We start from the raw sequence: 16,911 nt of genomic DNA, 5'->3' as shown, positions 1-16,911 counted from the left end.
GAAATTCAAGGGTGTGTTTTGTATTCTCAAATACTTCAAATCTCATTATAAAGCTTATTAGAGAAGTTAGCTTGTCAAATAAGCATCTCTTTTAGCCTCAAATTTAATTATTACTTTACATTATCTTATTTATAATATTACTAAATTGGTATTTATTTTCACTTGTTTTTTAATCTTAAAAATAGTCAATTGAACTAATTTATTTTCACTGTGTCTTTATTTCTTCACTGTGTCTTTATTTCTTCACTGTTGTATTATAAAGGGAGTATGTCCTTTTTACCTCCTACGATTTTCATAAATTCTCATATTACTTTTCATCGAATGATTGTAACTTTTCAAGTGAAATTTTAGGTGACTTAGTGCATTTGATGTTGATGGGATGCAACTCTTCGAGATAGCTAAAATGTATCTGTTCCAAGTGGAGGTGTGTTTACATTAGTACATTGATTCTCTCAACATATATGTGAGATAAATGTGTACAAGAAAAGCAAAATAAATACATGTACTGATATTCTTAAAAGTAATTCAATTAATGAGATCTAAAATTTCGAAAACATTTAAAAAAAATTAATTAATTGAAAGTAATAATTAATACGATGAAATAATGCATCATTTAAAAACATTAGAATAAAAGTGATTGTATTATATATATTACAATATTAGAATATTAACTTATTACTTCAATAATTTAATTATTAGAACATTTTTTCTCTCTTTAAACATAAAGATTACTTTTAAACACGATAATATGAGAATATTAGAATAAAATTATTACATTATCTAATTTTTAATTTTATTTATCATATGTTCAAAAGTTATTATTAAAAAAGAACTAATTGAAACTATAAGATTTGACGTATTGGTAAAAATAGAATATCATAATTTATATAAGCACCCAGTTTTAGTGCAAAACAAGCAGTACTTTATAAAACAATGTCTATCAACTCTTAGCAATTTGTTTTCATTGTTATTACAATCGGCCATGTGGGAAAGCCATTGACTTCAAAAAAAGCCCATTGGAGCACAGCAAGTAAAACGAGTGCCCATTGGAGCACACTTGTTAAGTTTCCAAGTTAACTTTCCATGGCTTGCAATTTTACACTAACTTTACACTATGTACATTTCAACAACGTCTGAACAACGTCTGACAATCATTCATGAAGTATAAATTTTTTGAAGTTTCAAAAGAAAGTTGGAACTTGAAACGATGCAATAGTGATTTAGAACAACTAATTATCTAAAACTTTATCCTAAGCAATGCCACATTATTCTAGAACACAATCTTCATTTGAGACCTTATAGGATTTCTACATCAAAAATATTTTGAAGTTTTTATAAAACGTCAAAGGATATATTTGAGAGGATAGAAAGAAATAAGTTTACAACGAGTTTTAATTATAAGTCTATGGATGCTTTGGATCTAGTTTGTAATACAAAATCTATTCACTTTTTTAGTCCTATTCTCTTTTCTATTGTTTTGACACTTTATGATCTCATTCCCATCTACCCAGTTGAGTCTCCATTCATTCCAACACCTTCCAATTCCCGGTAATTCCATTTACAACTTTTGAAAGTTTGATAATATTTTTTAAACAAAAGTATAAGCTTTAAAAGTGTAATACAAACCATAACAATTGATTTACGAAGGATTAAGCCAACTAGTCATGGCTCATCTGCAAACTCTCTAAGGCGATTGCTAAGGATAGTCATCAATCCAAATGATATATCATACAAATTTGGTTTGGAATATCTCACAACTGCTAAATAAAGTTTAAACATTGAAGAACTCATAGTGACAAGTTTCGAAAAGCATGATATACAGTAAGATTGAAGTCATGGTGAAAAAACTTCAAATCTTCTTCAAATCAGATAAAAATTCTTGAATATCATCCAGCTTAGCATTAGAGAAACCTGCACGACAGAAACAAGCATCAACGAGCATGTGAGATGATATTCAGCTTCAAAAAAGCTAAAACCAGCTTCATTGATAATAAAGTAGCTTGAAAATCCTACCATTGTGATGGTGAGAGATGTCTCCATTTGTATGAACCTTCTCTACTTTAGCGAGCTTGGCTTCCTCCGTCCTCCTTTTCTTCATCTTTCCTATTTTTGAACGGAGCTCTGATGCAGTTTTGATCATTTCTGAAAGAAATTGATACATGTTAGAATTCTGCTTCCTACAACAATGAACAACTTTTACCTACCGACTTTTGAAGTTTTAGTACAACGAAATTTAATAACTAATGAATAAATTTTATCCAAGTGGCAATCAAAATGAAAATAGCAAGAGATGTTGCCTTATTCACATACTGCAAGAAGCTCCTCTTTTATGGAATGAACGGAAAATGAGACAATTAGAGTTTAGGGTAACATAAAAATTGCATAAATGAAATGATTTTATAGGTGTCAAACTTAAGTGTCATTTGGAACTATCACATTTGTATACTTCATTTCGAGGATGCCTTCATGAGTGTACTAGTAGAGTAGTGTGCATGTAAACCCAGGAGTGCAAGAAGAAAAAATTGGTTTTAAGCACATCTTTAATTACCCTGGAACATGTCATTCACAGAACTTTGCTCATATAGTTGTAATGCTTCGTTGAAATGACTGATTTGGGAGTTACTGGAAGCAGTTTGCCTTTCCAAAGCTTGTAGCTCTTGGTTTAATACAATATTCTCTTTTCTGACCTGAAGAATATATTTCCTCATGAAATATGATTTACATAACGCACATGTTAAACATACGACATATTCAATACCTCGGAGAGCTTATTTCTCAAAAGATCTAGCTCTGTATCCAGATCCACGTCTTGGTCATGATTTATTGAAGTGACACCAGGTGATTCATCCTAAGACAACTTAAAGAAAACATTTAGATCTGAATCAGAAATATGTTTATCGGCTATTACATTAGAAAGAAGAAAAAGTAGTAAAAGAACACAGACTCAATTAGCCATAACTCTAAGTTCTCAAACAAGGGGGGAAACATTGATAATTTAGCATCCTGACAATAAGATATTGTGGATTTCAATGAGATGCCAGTGAAACAAACAGAAGTTGCCCAACCCCAAGTAAACTATATTGGTGCAAAATGAAAGGAATCGAACTGGACCTTACATAGGAGACTTCAAATATAATTGAAAAAGAAAAGGCATGATGCCCCAGTGACAGATTTTTAGACCGAAAAAGAAGGGAATTCAGACAGAAATAAGCAAGCGAGACACTTATGGCCTGCGAAAGGGAGACTCTTTGTTGAACTACTTGACGAAAGAAGGGAAAAGCATAAACAAGTGCAACTGCCTCTTCGGGAACAACTAATCAGCCACTAATTTAGCATTCCTAGTGCTGCAGGCATTTGGTCGCATTCCTTTTAGAGCTAAAAAGAATCTTTTACTGTCACGAACACATTTTAGTTACAATCGAACCACGTTAAGTTATTGCTAACAAAATGAGGAAGCTCTGAGGTCTGAAAATATGGAAACTCGTGATTACATCTGAAACTCAATGATGCACAGTAACTGGGCTTTCTCCTCAAAATTTGTTCGTTCCAGACAAAAAAATTGAGGAAGCTATCAAGTCAGTACAAAATAAATGGGAAACTCGCTGCATAAGCAACCAGCCAATTTACATGCTAAGTTATATATAGAGAGAACTTTTGAACAAGCAAAGTTATATATATATATATATATATATATATATATATATATATATATATATATATATATATATATATATATATATATATATATGTGAAGGTTTGACATCGATATTAAGGGTTTATAAACATGTCAACTATCTTTTGTAAACACATAAAAACATGAAAAGATGTCATCTATTTATCTCAATATGAATATTACTTAAAAGCAAGATCTACAACTTAGTTTGAAAGCAAAAGCAATTCAATAGCTAATTTAAACAATTCCTGTTAATTTATTGTTTTGCAATAATATCTGTCAATGTTGATATATAATCGATAAACTACAAACTAAAATTCAGATATTGATACCGACGTGGATAATTTATTCTTTGGCAAAGGAGCCTCATTACGGACGGAGTAGAAGAAGAACCTACATTTGAGGGTAAAGAAAAACCTTCAGGCACTGAAAAACAGTGATTAAGACAGTACTTTTCCCACATGGCCAATCGCTTATCCAGACCCAATTGGACCAACGCTCGGACTTGCGATATTCCCTACATAAAACGAGGCAAATAAACAATTTCTGTTCAAAGAAAATGGGAACAATTCAAAGAAGGGCTTAAGAGTACAAACTTAAGAATTCAGAAATTAACAAGAAAATGCCAAATAACATAACTCAAATTAAATCTTACCAGGGTAAGATCCTGAGATCTATCGGAGCCCTCGGTCTTCAAGGCAGCAGATGCTTGTCTGAAGGGAAAAAGAATTAACAAAATTAACGGAACAAAATTGAAAAACCTAAGTTAAAGAAATGGAAAACAGAGAGAGCAATACGATTGATAGAAATCGAAAGCATCATCAACCAAATCGTCGACAGTATTGAGAGCTTCATTAATGAAGAGCTGTGGATTGAGATTGAGGGAATTGAATACCGATTCGCCTTTACTTCCTTCCATCAAAATTACCCTTTTGCTTCCTGAAAAGCCTTCTTACCCAAAGAAGAAGAAGAAGAGGAGGAGGAGAAATTCAAATGGGAAGGGGAAGCTCCAAAGCTTTGGCAAAAATGGAGGAATTTTGCCGCCAAAATGGTAATGGCGAGTGATGGAGATACGTAGTGAGTGGCCTTAACCTTAACTTTAATTACAAATTAATCCCTAATTTAAATAAACTTAAATTTTAATTTTACAACTTAATATTACTTTTATAGTTACATAAAATCTTATAAATAATAATGAAATTTTGAAAGGAAAAAGAAAATCAAATTTAGAAAGATTTTTATTGAGTTTAAAAACTAAACGATACACTACACCAACTCAAATTTTACTTAATTAGATTAATGAATTCTCATTTTTAACTAATTTTTTCCCACCAAGAAAACAAAAAAGCTATCAAAATATTGGAAAAACATAAACCTCTTTCTTCTACAATATTACACATCAATTTTAATTTTTTAGTAAAACAATGATAAGTTTGAGAAGATTAATAAAAAATATTAGGGTTTGAAAAATCTATATATATCTGTGTTTGTGTGAAATATCAATTATTTTCCATCTAGGATTTGGACTTTTGCCTTTCTAAATTTTAAAAGGAGTATTAAATTGAGAATTATTTTTAATAAATATGGACTTCTCAAAAATAACATTTCTAAAAAAAAGAAATTAATGTTTTTTTTTTTTGAAAAAAGGAAAATGATGAAGAATATTTTTATTTTAAAATCAAGCAATATAGAAAAAAATATTTAATTTTCATATAATAAACTAGGCAGTTTGCAAATGTTTAATAACATTAAGAATAAAATGTGGAGAAGTTGAGATAGAAGTCTTGTAGCTGATAACCTTTTTTTGTTATATTTTTTAAAATTTTGTTATTTTCTTATGTTTATGTTCTTTTAAAGAAAAAATATTTTCGCAACAATATTTTAAAACATATACTTTTTTGTTAAAGATATATGTTTATAATTAATATTTAGGTAATCTTTTCAAATCTAATAATAAAAAAAAAAAACAAAAAGTTTCCGCAGATGATTTACACACTATTTTATTTAAATGTATTTTTGTTAATCAAATTAAATTTATTTTGTATTTAAAAACAAATTAATTTGTCTAATTAAGATTATAGTGTAAATAAATTAAAAGTTTGTAAATATATTAGTTTCCAAAACTGCAAAGCTAATTGGGTGACGTAAAGATTTGATTGATTACTTTGGATCGATAGAGTTTATAGTAACCACGAATAATTAAATTATTAAATTCATGATAAATTTGAATTAAATCAATCAAATTCCAATTCATTAATCAATTATATTAAAATGATGTTTGATTTAACTCTTTTTTAATGTAAAGTTTTGAAAATAAGTCTTAAAAAAAACGTGTTTGATAATTATCAAAGTATATTTTAAACATTTATCTAAAAAGTTGTAAGAAATAACGCATCTAAGTTTTCACCATACAAAACTAACTCGCTTTTTGAAAACTCAGTAATAGAATGCGATGAGGCTTCAAGATTTAAGGTCTTGCGACCAAATCCTACTAAGATCAAAATTTAATGAACTATACTTACTACACGATTGAGTGTAACATGACAGTACTTTGTAATAGTACAATTTTAACATAAAATAACGAATGATGAGCTTCTGGAAGGTTAATTCGTCTTTTGTGAACTAACCATTGTAATTATCGGTTAAGCATAAGCTTCATTCTTTTAGACTGGGCTCTTTTGTGCTTCATAATCTCAACCTCTCAACGAATCTCTTACCCATGTACATGTTCCACATATATTTTTCAACCTTCATTCAAACAATAATGGAATCCTTCTTCTTTATTGGACGAGCTCATGTTTCATCAATTGTCAATCAATTAGAAACTAGGCAAGAATCATTACCTTATCAACTGTCTTAAGTTTCTCATCGGTAGTGTGTCTGAGGAAGTCATATGGTATATTTCAAAATAAATATGGTGTTATGTGACAAATTTGTTTACTTTTTTTTTTTTTTTTTTTTTTGATGTTGTAGTTCACACGATCGTCACTTGAAGATTGATAAGACGTTGTTTCAAGGGATCAAGTAAATATTTACGTACAATATTGTACAACCCTTTATGAACAAAATATAGAATACATTGGAGAATACAAAACAAAAAAAGAGTATTACAAATACAATTAAACATAAAGTTCCACATATCCTTGAAATTAGTTTGTTATTAACATTTCAAATAAAGTAATTAGAACTATATCAATTGCATTTTTTAAATTGAAAGTAGTTAATTTATGTAATTAGTGCTCATTGTATTAACAGTCTTTCATTTGTTTGTAAATTGATTTGTAAATTGGTGTTCATGGATATGATGAAGAAGATGTTATCAATTTATACCATCAAACATTTAGGTTATATCAACTTAAATTTCGTATTGATAATTGTATCAATCGATGAAATTTGTAATGGCTATATATGTATTTGAAAAAACAAGAAAAAAGTGATATTTTATTCAAACACAAATAAACTTTAAAAAATTATAAATCTAATCGAAACATTTTTTTCTTGATATATATTAGAACATAAATAAAACCCAAAAATACTTCTAAACCTCTTAACAAGGTTATAAATTTTGTCCTTCTAAAATCTGGGGTAGACGACCAAAATTCAAAGATTCTATTTGACAAATATATCTCATCTTCTTTTGATTCTTTGATATGATCCTTTTCTTCTTAGTCAAAGGATTGTAGAAGCAAAAAAAGTCCTTATTGATCAAAAATAATATCTCTCCATCTTCAAACGTTTTGATGAACTCAAGGTATCTCCATTCGTATGATATATCACGAATAACAAATTCTCTAACCCATGAATATTTCTCTTGCATCCTCCAAACTTGAATTGTCTTGTTGTCTTTTTCCCAATTGATATAAAAAGTTGCATAAATGGTACCATTAAATGGATGTATCCTACCATCTCTAGCATTACAGGGAACTCTCAAGCCAACACTCATTTCAATCTGTTCGGTTTCAACATCAAGAGCATATATGACATACTTTTTCTTTTTCTTTTTACTGATTTCTTTTCCCAACCAATAGATGATTCCATTCAGGTAAACTCCATCGGGAACAATTTCGAAAGAGAGGGTGTGAATATGCCTCCATTGCTTATGAATAGGAATATGGTTGGTTACACTTCCAAAAGTCAGAACTTCCATTATGTAGTGGGTAACGTCGGTAACATCCGTAGTTTTAAATCTATCCAAGTAAGGAGTTGAGTCAAAAACTCTGAATAATTTGTATTGTTTTGTAATAGGACTGAAACCAAATCCATATATATAAAATTCATCTAGGGTATCAGGATCTGAAACCTGAAAGAACTCATTAGTCATAGGATTGAATATGCCTTGAAGCCAACTGTAATAACTTAGTTTGGAAATAAACAACAAGCCATTACATGGATGCCCCATTATGATTGCAACGATCCAATCACCATAAAATTGCAACGAGGGTGATTTAGTAAATTCAAACTCCAAATCAAAATCAAGATGATTGGAAGATTGTGTGATATGAAGATTGATACAATACATTTTGGGGTCGCATGTGCTGTAATCAGGCAGTAGATCGGAGGTGGAGAGAAGAAAAGCATTGGTAAGAAATTGGAATTGAGTAGAGGAAGCGTAGTCTAAAACCAAATGGTTCCAAGTTTTACAAACGAACCTGCAGGAAGGCAAATTGGAGATTAAAAGTTTGGAGAAGATGGTTTTAGCAATAAGTGGTGGAAGCCCTTTGCCCCAATTAATACTCATTCTCCTCTCACCGATTTCCATATTCACCATTTGCCTTTCCACATTCTCCATTGCTCGAAGCCTTCTTCGTCAGAGAGAAGGATTAATTGAAAATATTAGGGTTTCAAGAACCTAAATATATTATATAATGTGTGTGTGAAATACAAATTATTTTCCATTTAGGATTTGGACTTTTAGTTAAATCTCCTTAAACGAAAAGGAATTTTAGTTTTTTTTCTTAAAAATAAAAATAAAGGAAAAGAAAATCCCAATCATTGTTAATTCTCAAAAATTATTTTTATTTTAAAATCGATAAAAATTGTATATTTCCTTATGTTTATGTTTTTTTTTAAAGAAAAAAATATCTCGGTAACAATATTTTAAAAATACTTCTTTTTTTGTTAAATATATATAAATAATAATGAAATCTTGAAGAAAAAAAATCAATTTTAGAAAGATTTTTATAGAGTTTAAAAACTAAATTATACACTACATCAACTAAAATTTTACTTAATTAGAATGATGAATTTTTATTTTTAACTAATTTTCTCCCACCAAGAAAACAAAAAAGCTATCAAAATATATTCCAACAAAATAAACTTTACACCATTAGTTATTCTCTTTCTTCCATAAAACCAGGCATCAATTTTTCAGTAAAATAATAATAAGATAGAATCTTGACATAAAAGAGATCAATTACTCTACTAAATTATATAAATGATAAGTTAGGTAAATGACGTAGTTATATGTTTGAATTTTTAGGCAATAGTTATTGCATAAATTTGTATTTGGTTTAAACAACAAGAAAATGAAAATTTAAAGCATAGTTAAAAAATTAAAACTATTTATAATATAAACTATATATAAAATTTTAATTTGGTTGAGGATAATTACATCGTTGCGACGGCTGCGATGCGTGGCGGTATAAATCCAAATTTGGATTTAATTTTTTTTTTCTTGTGTAGATTTCAAAATGTTCTCAAAAACCCGAAAAGCGACGGATAAGATGAGGTTATTTTTGCAAAACAAGGTCGATTGCTCAGTGTTTCTTCGGTTCTTGAGCATGAGCCACAAGAAGAGCTCCAAAATTCAGGCTATCTACGACCTTTGTAAGAAGAGTTTAACTCCCGCCAACTCTCCACTTTCTTCTCAAACTATCAAGAATCTATGTACCCTTTTGGGTAATTTCTCTTTCTTGCTTTCAAATATATACTGCATTATCTTCTACCTTTCATCATCTTCCAACTAACCTTTTGTTTTAATTTGGTTCATAATTCGAGTATTTCATTCATGGGTTTGCTTAGTTTTGAAGGTTTAGTTGATGGATTGGATCCTCTGTGTGGTTAATTGCTTCTAGCTTGGATACAAATTCACTGGGCGGGAAGTGAACATGTTTATCTCTTGCTTTTCTACATGAACAATGACATTAAATGGCATTAATTTGGGATTTGTAGTTTATCAAGTTACTTTTACTCATTCCCGTAGCTTTGATTTATGAATAGAAATTGCATGTCTCGTCAAAATTCAAATAGTCTTGAATTTCCTGTTGTGAGCAATTTCTGATGTGAAGAATGATTAGATAATTAGTATATTTAGTTAATATTTATCTAGCTTTCAATTTAGATTAATTCGTGCGTAATTAGTTATTTTATATGCGACTGATTCACTATAGTGTTGTAATTGGAAGCTTCTGATCTTCATTTTGAATATAGAACCTTTGTTCTTCAGAGAGTGTTCTCTCAACATCTTAAGGGATGGACTTCTCTTTTTTAGCCATGGATTTGGCCTAATACTTTTTCCGCTGCATCAATTTCAATCATCCTTCAATTGTTTGGAGTGGAGTATGGTAAAGTTCGATGTTACCTCTAGTTACTATATTGCAAACAATGATGATTGGAGATCTCAATCAATGGGCGTGTGTATATGTTTTTATTCTCTTATTCTCCCTGGCTCTAAATCTGAGGAATGATTTATTACAAGACAATCGATTTTTATGTTCTTTTGCGTGCTTTCTTTTGCTGTTCTAAAGAAATTTCAAAAACTAAAGTCTTCTTCAAGTAGGTCATACTACATTATGTACTGCGTTAGACTCCACTCTTTGACACATCCCAGTTGTATGCTCCATTCACAGACACGGTTGGCGCGGGGGATGTTGGGCTTAAAGAAGAGAATGTTGATGACGACCGAGGGCATGGGCTTTTTGGACTGAGCCAATTGAATAGGATAGCTCGATGGGCTCAACCAATTACATATATTGACATATGTGAATGTGAAAATTTTACTGTCAGTCCCATGTATCCCTTCTCTCAAACAGATCTTGTTCATTCATTATTTAGCAACCAGAAATTTGGATTCACAGGTTTTTCAATTTTAATTTCTAGGGAAATGTTTTGGGCAATAGGATTTTGGTTTTGGAGCATAGGATTTTGGTTCTTCAATATTCATTGTTGAGTTTTGTTCAGGGAGAAAAACCCGAGGCATGGGCAATTTTCTGCTCTTGCATCTGGGAATTAATTACCTTATGAATTTTCCACTCTATGAGCTAGTTTTTCATCTGCTTATTTGGAGAAGTTAGTGTCAAAATTACCAGAAATTGTATCTTTTGTTGACTTAAACTAGCAACGGGTTTATGTTAGTTATTTTTGAAGCCTTTATTGTGATAAGTATGCTTATGTATGTACTTAACATCATGATGCAGATATGTATATTCTGCTTTCCAACTTCTTCCGTCATTCCGCTTCACGACCATCCTGGGATGACTGTGTTCAGCAAAGTTCTCTATGGTTCTCTTCATGTCAAAGCCTATGACTGGGTTGAACCTCCCTTCATTCAGGAAAGCAAGGGCTCCCCATATTTTTCAGGTTTGATTTCCAATACCAACTTGTTTTCAAGATGTACAAAAACAATCAATTATTTTGAGTTTTGGCTTGATGGTTGTCTACACTTCTTAAACTCATAGTTTCACTACATTACATGCACTGGTCATGTTTTTTGCCTTCAGCCTAAAATGAACATTTTTTATATCCGAATATCACTGCATAACATTATGAACACTCTTGAGCATCTACAATTTTGAACTGCGACCATGAGTCGATGTCTATTGCATATCAGAAAAAATGATTGTAGATTATTGTGCAGTTTACTGAATCTATGATTAGATAAACATTTGAAATATTCAAGATACCATTACCTTCTGAATGCAACCATCATACTCATTATTACTCCATGCTTAGTTTTTGGCTGAAACAACTGCTTCAACAATTGTTCAGTATGTTATAGATGAGCAGTTTGTGTATGTTGGCTTGCATTTCCCTTGCTTGGTGGTATGATATTAAACAAAAATGGGATATTTGTTTTTACCTCATAAAAGATTTTTGTTTAATCATATATATAAATGATTCATGTTGTTTGCGACCTAATATTTTATATTCTACTGGAACTTGATATCAAGAGTTTCATGGATTACTTCCCTAAACCAAGAAAAGAAAACTAAAAGAAATCTTTTTTCCAGCAAGGTTGGCTAAGTTAGCAGTTGATAAAGTTCTAACTGCATCAAGTGCAACGTCAGTTTTGTACCCAAAGGCTGGAGGTAATATACATTGTTTCACTGCGGTTTCGCCTTGTGCTGTGCTTGATGTTCTTTCACCTCCTTATAACGAGGATAAAGGAAGAAGATGTACATACTACCACGACTACCCTTATTCAACTATTTGTAAGTAACCTTTTCTCCTTTATGCTTCTTATTTAATCAACAAATCTATAACACCCTGGCTTGCAAAAATCAGCTTCAGATACCAAACTCTATCTAAACGATGAAGAAGTAGAAGATCATGCCTGGCTTGCAAAAATCGAGACCCCTGATGATCTATATATGCGACCTGGGATGTATGTTGGTCCCACTATTCAAATTTAGGTGTCAAATAATCCGGGATTATTGAGGTTCTTCCACGATCTACCAGGAAAGCTGCTTCTACCCATAGTTTTACTTACTAGATTAGCTCTTGAGAGGAACTTGGTTTCATACAGTGCCCTTTATGCAGATTTTACCCCATATACTCTTGGCACAGTATTGATATAATGTAAAAGCTTAACTTAGTTGCATGTTTTACCTTGGAAACTGGTAAATATAGATGCAAGCAGTTGTTCATTATGTGTGAAAATGTTACTTGCTTTTACATTTTCTTTTGGAAGTAGATACCTACTTTTGCTTGGTTACTATTTGATTTGAATCAATGGTGGATGACATACTTTTGATGAACTAATCAGACTTTGATATTTGGCTGTAAGCTTTGAAGAAAAGAGAACCCCACATAAGGTAGTTTGTGAATCAAAACACTGCATTATTTTGAAACGAATAGTTCATAACAAAAATTTAAATACTCTCATGGTAACACTGAATGAACTTCGTAACGTATCAGATTCGAACACCTTGAACAGAAAAGTTGAGCATATTATTTCTGCAGAAATCGTCTACATGTTCTATCAAGCCTATAATTGATACATTAACACTGTCGTCACCTTGAACTATTTAACTCCTAAGGTGATCTTGACCTTTTAAAACTCCTAAGGTGATCTGAAAGACGCACCGGCATATCGAACACTGCCAAGTTCTTCTTCAATGCGAAGAAGCTGCATCAAAATTAAAAAAGAAAATGAAAATATTAATACATTGAGCAAGACTAGAAATATTGTAGCAATACAAGGATAATAATTTTGGATGTCCAGATTTGGTCAAACTTTACCTGATTATATTTTGCCAACCGTTCGCTTCGGCATGGAGCTCCAGTTTTGATCTGTAAAATAATAGTAACACAATATTCAGTTGTGAATTATGTCAACAACATACATGCGTTATAGACTTATAGTTATAGGCAGAAGAGCTGAAGATGAATGAAACCTGTCCACTAGCCAAGCCAACAGAAAGATCCGCAATAAAATTATCTTCAGTTTCACCACTTCGGTGGCTGACCATCACTCCCCAGCCAGCAGCCTTGGAATCAAGAGCAGCCTGAATTGATTCAGTCACTGATCCAATTTGGTTAACCTGCAGGAGAAGTTTCTAACATATGAGCAAGCTGCAGCATCAAAATCACATGTTTCTAACTATATATGGGGATTGGTCAACCTAAATCAATCGAAAACCAAACATTCAGCAAACAAGTAAAATTTTTAAGGACTAACCTAAATCCTACAATTAGTTTGGAACAGAGATAAAAAAAGGAAAGAACAAAATCAAAGGCTGTTTACCTTCAGAAGTAAAGCATTACAAGCTTTTTTCTGAATGCCTTCGGCAATTCTCTTTGGATTTGTTACCAGCAAATCATCTCCCACAAGTTGGATATCAACAGAAGATTGTAGAGAAGCCCAGGAACTCCAATCATCTTGATCAAAGGGGTCCTCGATGGAAACAATGGGAAAATCTTTGACAAACTGTTTATAGAGTTCGCCAAGGGCATGAGCCGAGTGAACATGAGCTCCATCATTTGGCTGTTTCTTGAAATTCAAATCATATTTTCCCTCTTTAGTGAAAAACTCGGAAGCTGCAACATCCATTCCTATTTTGATCTGTATCAAAGAATTTTTTTTTTTGTCTTAGCAGGACATGTAAGAAAACTGCTACACCATTTGAAAACAATAAGGGAAATTTACAATCCTGTACCTTTCCTGTATAGCCAGCCTTTTCAATGGCATCAATAAGCAACACCAGTCCTTCTCTGTTATCTTGAACATTTGGAGCGAATCCACCCTCATCTCCAACATTGCAGGCATCTTGTCCATATTTTGCTTTAATAATTCCCTTCAGTGTGTGATAAACTGTTCATTAGAAAATACCAAAGTCACTCACAAATAACTTGTTTAAGTACAAAAATGACGGAGATGAAATGACTGTCCATAATTCATGTATATTGTCAGAAACAAGCATATCTGTGAGGTGCAAAATGAATCATAAACTAACACCATAACAATGGAAAAGAAAATTTCAGCACTTGAGAAGAAGCTGCCAACCTTCACTTCCCATCCGAAGTGCCTCTGCGAAAGATGAAGCACCTACAGGTAAGATCATAAATTCTTGCATTGCTAGATTATTTCCGGCATGGCTACCCCCGTTTATAACATTAAAAGCAGGAACTGGCATAACAAGTTCCTTGGTGCCTGATAATTCTTGGATGTGTCTATACAGTGGTAGTCCCTTAGCGCCAGCACCAGCTCTGCAGACACTCAAAGAAACTCCTAATATAGCATTTGCCCCAAGTTTCGACTTGTTTGGGGTTCCATCAATTTCCAGCATGATTGCATCAACTTCTTCTTGATTCCTACAGAAGTTGACAAAATTGGGTTAGGAAGCAGAAGTCCTGAAAAGTGAACCAACTCCCACAAAGACACTTTTTTTCCCTTTTTTTCTTCTCATTCTAGTCTTTCTTCTTTGATCAATAACTAGAAGCTTATCCTGTAAGGTGTTTGGGAGTTTGACCACTTATTTCATTCATCAATGAAAATTGATTCTATTCTTAAACAACTATCACAAAGACAACGACAGACTCTTTCTTTAGGCAAGACTTTATGTGGGCATGTTATGTTGAATACCCTTATACTCTTTCAAAACCAATGAAAAGGCTTGGAATTTTACATCTTCAGTAATAAATTGAATAGAAAGGCTACCAACTTTTTCTGAGCAGTAAGTACAGCAAAAAGAAAACCATATAGTTTGAGAATCCCCATTAACGAAAATTTCCACCATTTTTCTGTTCCATTCACGTCGTTGTCTCAAAACAATTAGGTTGAAAACTCAATCTGAACTAAGCCACCTTTTAGCTTTTACACACAAGAATCACAATCAAGATAAGTATTTGAAGGGTCTATTTGGAACAAGTTTCTAATATTTGGAGAAATAGTTTTAGGCGAAAAAAATGTTTTTAAGCACTTAAAAAGTCATTAGAAAATCATTCAAAACCGACCCCAACTTTTGAAAACAAGTCTCTTTCTGCAACTTGTAGTCTAAACTCATGTACAAAGATTATAAAAGGTGCAGATTTACAGTCAACAATCAAACGAACTAAAAACGAAATTCCAATGATCACAATTAGAAGTCAGTATTACAATCTACAAACATTCAAATTAATGCTCATAAAAGCAAATAAAGAAAGAATTGAATCAACAACCTGACATCGACGCCAACGAGCTTAGGAGCCAAGATATCCTTGATATTCTTAACAGCAGTAAGCACACCTTTACCTCCATAAACAGTTTTGTCCCCATCTCTAAGCTCCAACGCCTCATAGATCCCAGTAGAAGCCCCACTAGGAACAGCGGATCGGTAGAGATCGTCAGTAATCAAATCAACCTCGACCGTAGGATTGCCTCTACTGTCAATGATCTGACGGGCCTTGAGGGACTTCAACTTGAATTCCTTGGAGACGTTGGTGGAAACAGAAGGAGCCACAGCAACAGAACAGCGAATGGTAGGGGAACGAAGGGGTTTGGAGGAAGAAGAAGAAGAAGAAGAAGAAGAAGAAGAGGGTATTGAGACAATGAAGGATTGAGGTGGGGAAAGAGAGAGGGGTTTGTTGAGGAGATTCATGGTGGGTGGGGAAGGAAGAGAAGCCATTGAAGTTCTGATGAAGAGAAATGGAAATGGGGGAGTGAGTGAATGTATATATAGAAGAAGAAGAAGAAGAAAGTGGGAAAGTCCGCCAAAGGAAAGGGGGCGTTCAAAGCAGAGCAGCAGCCAGCAGGGGTTAGCGTGGTTGTTGGGAAATGGCGACGAGAATGTTGAAAGCGACGCTCACTTGGCAATGGAATTTTGGCCATGATGCTTAGGTAGGGCTAATCAAATAACTAATAGTTAAAACATCATACACTCAAAAATCAATTACTCGATAATTATTATTTATAAAAAAAATTCAAAATGACGATATTTTTTAAAAAAATTCAAAGATAAACCTTGGTAGACCGTCCACCGACCATTTGTTCAAGATCGATTTGAACATTTATTAAGCTAATGACAATAAATTTGGTGGTGATTAGGTCGAAAAACTAATTGATCAACGGATACAATAACCCATTCAAATAACTATCGCTAGAAAAGGTATTTTCATATAAGTTTTGTTAGTTTTTATTTCGTCTTTTGAGTTTAAGGTAATTATAATGGATAGCAATTTTTAGAATAATTATTAAGTATGTAGTAATATTTTAAAGAAATTGCAAATATAGCAAAATTTATCGTGATAGACTTCTATGGTTGATAGACTCCTATGGTTTGTCAGTCATAGACCAACATTTGCTACATGGTCTATCAGTGATAGACTCCTATCATTGATAGATTTTGACAAATTTTGCTATATTTGCAATTTTTTAAAATAGTGTTATATACTTAATTATTTTAAATAAAATTGCTACATTTGCAACTATCCCATTCAATATTACTTTTCAAAATTCAATTTTGAGTTTTCTTTTCCTTTTTTAGTACTAATGTGATTAATTAGTTTTAAAGAATTATAATTAATTAAAACTTCACTATTTT

At 32.1% G+C, this 16,911-nt stretch overlaps 3 protein-coding genes across 3 annotated transcripts; 1 reads left to right on the top strand and 2 right to left on the bottom strand.

Moving 5' to 3' along the window:
* Positions 1-1,552: 1,552 nt before the first annotated feature.
* LOC103503273 (protein MIS12 homolog) lies at positions 1,553-4,768 on the bottom strand. The gene is made up of 7 exons (XM_051081041.1): positions 4,471-4,768; positions 4,329-4,386; positions 4,071-4,190; positions 2,759-2,848; positions 2,549-2,687; positions 2,014-2,142; positions 1,553-1,911 (listed from the first exon to the last, which is right to left on the bottom strand). The coding sequence occupies exons 1-7, from the start codon at positions 4,590-4,592 to the stop codon at positions 1,850-1,852; spliced, it is 720 nt and encodes a 239-aa protein (XP_050936998.1). The 5' UTR covers positions 4,593-4,768; the 3' UTR covers positions 1,553-1,849.
* A 4,585-nt stretch (positions 4,769-9,353) lies between these two features.
* On the top strand, positions 9,354-12,540 carry LOC103494087 (plant cysteine oxidase 3). The gene is made up of 6 exons (XM_017045926.2): positions 9,354-9,571; positions 10,103-10,236; positions 10,503-10,673; positions 11,089-11,251; positions 11,902-12,102; positions 12,176-12,540. Exons 1-6 carry the CDS (start codon positions 9,364-9,366, stop codon positions 12,301-12,303), a joined length of 1,005 nt encoding a protein of 334 aa, XP_016901415.1. The 5' UTR covers positions 9,354-9,363; the 3' UTR covers positions 12,304-12,540.
* Positions 12,541-12,706: 166 nt separating this feature from the next.
* LOC103494088 (enolase 1, chloroplastic) lies at positions 12,707-16,178 on the bottom strand. Its single transcript, XM_008455116.3, has 7 exons — positions 15,551-16,178; positions 14,397-14,704; positions 14,050-14,204; positions 13,638-13,955; positions 13,288-13,434; positions 13,133-13,183; positions 12,707-13,019 (listed from the first exon to the last, which is right to left on the bottom strand). Exons 1-7 carry the CDS (start codon positions 15,994-15,996, stop codon positions 12,954-12,956), a joined length of 1,491 nt encoding a protein of 496 aa, XP_008453338.1. The 5' UTR covers positions 15,997-16,178; the 3' UTR covers positions 12,707-12,953.
* Positions 16,179-16,911: the final 733 nt, after the last annotated feature.

The sequence above is a fragment of the Cucumis melo genome, chromosome 2, assembly GCF_025177605.1.
Source record: "Cucumis melo cultivar AY chromosome 2, USDA_Cmelo_AY_1.0, whole genome shotgun sequence".
NCBI lineage: Eukaryota > Viridiplantae > Streptophyta > Magnoliopsida > Cucurbitales > Cucurbitaceae > Cucumis > Cucumis melo.
The sequence above is the reverse complement of the archived record's forward strand: the minus strand, read 5'-3'. Positions and strand labels throughout refer to the sequence as shown.

Bases quoted from the DNA above. Each gene is read 5' to 3' on its own strand.
- LOC103503273 (XM_051081041.1), bottom strand. From the start codon at position 4,592: ATGGAAGGAAGTAAAGGCGAATCGGTATTCAATTCCCTCAATCTCAAT. The intron at 2,688-2,758 runs GTATTGAATATG...TATATTCTTCAG, and splicing joins TGAGAAATAAGCTCTCCGAG to GTCAGAAAAGAGAATATTGT. The intron at 1,912-2,013 runs GTAGGATTTTCA...TCTGTCGTGCAG, and splicing joins CATCTCTCACCATCACAATG to GTTTCTCTAATGCTAAGCTG.
- LOC103494087 (XM_017045926.2), top strand. From the start codon at position 9,364: ATGTTCTCAAAAACCCGAAAAGCGACGGATAAGATGAGGTTATTTTTG. The intron at 9,572-10,102 runs GTAATTTCTCTT...TTTTGAATATAG, and splicing joins GAATCTATGTACCCTTTTGG to AACCTTTGTTCTTCAGAGAG. The intron at 10,237-10,502 runs GTAAAGTTCGAT...GACACATCCCAG, and splicing joins ATTGTTTGGAGTGGAGTATG to TTGTATGCTCCATTCACAGA.
- LOC103494088 (XM_008455116.3), bottom strand. From the start codon at position 15,996: ATGGCTTCTCTTCCTTCCCCACCCACCATGAATCTCCTCAACAAACCC. The intron at 13,184-13,287 runs GTTTCATTCATC...ATTATTTTACAG, and splicing joins TTGGCTTGGCTAGTGGACAG to ATCAAAACTGGAGCTCCATG. The intron at 13,020-13,132 runs GTAAAGTTTGAC...ATTTTGATGCAG, and splicing joins GGTTGGCAAAATATAATCAG to CTTCTTCGCATTGAAGAAGA.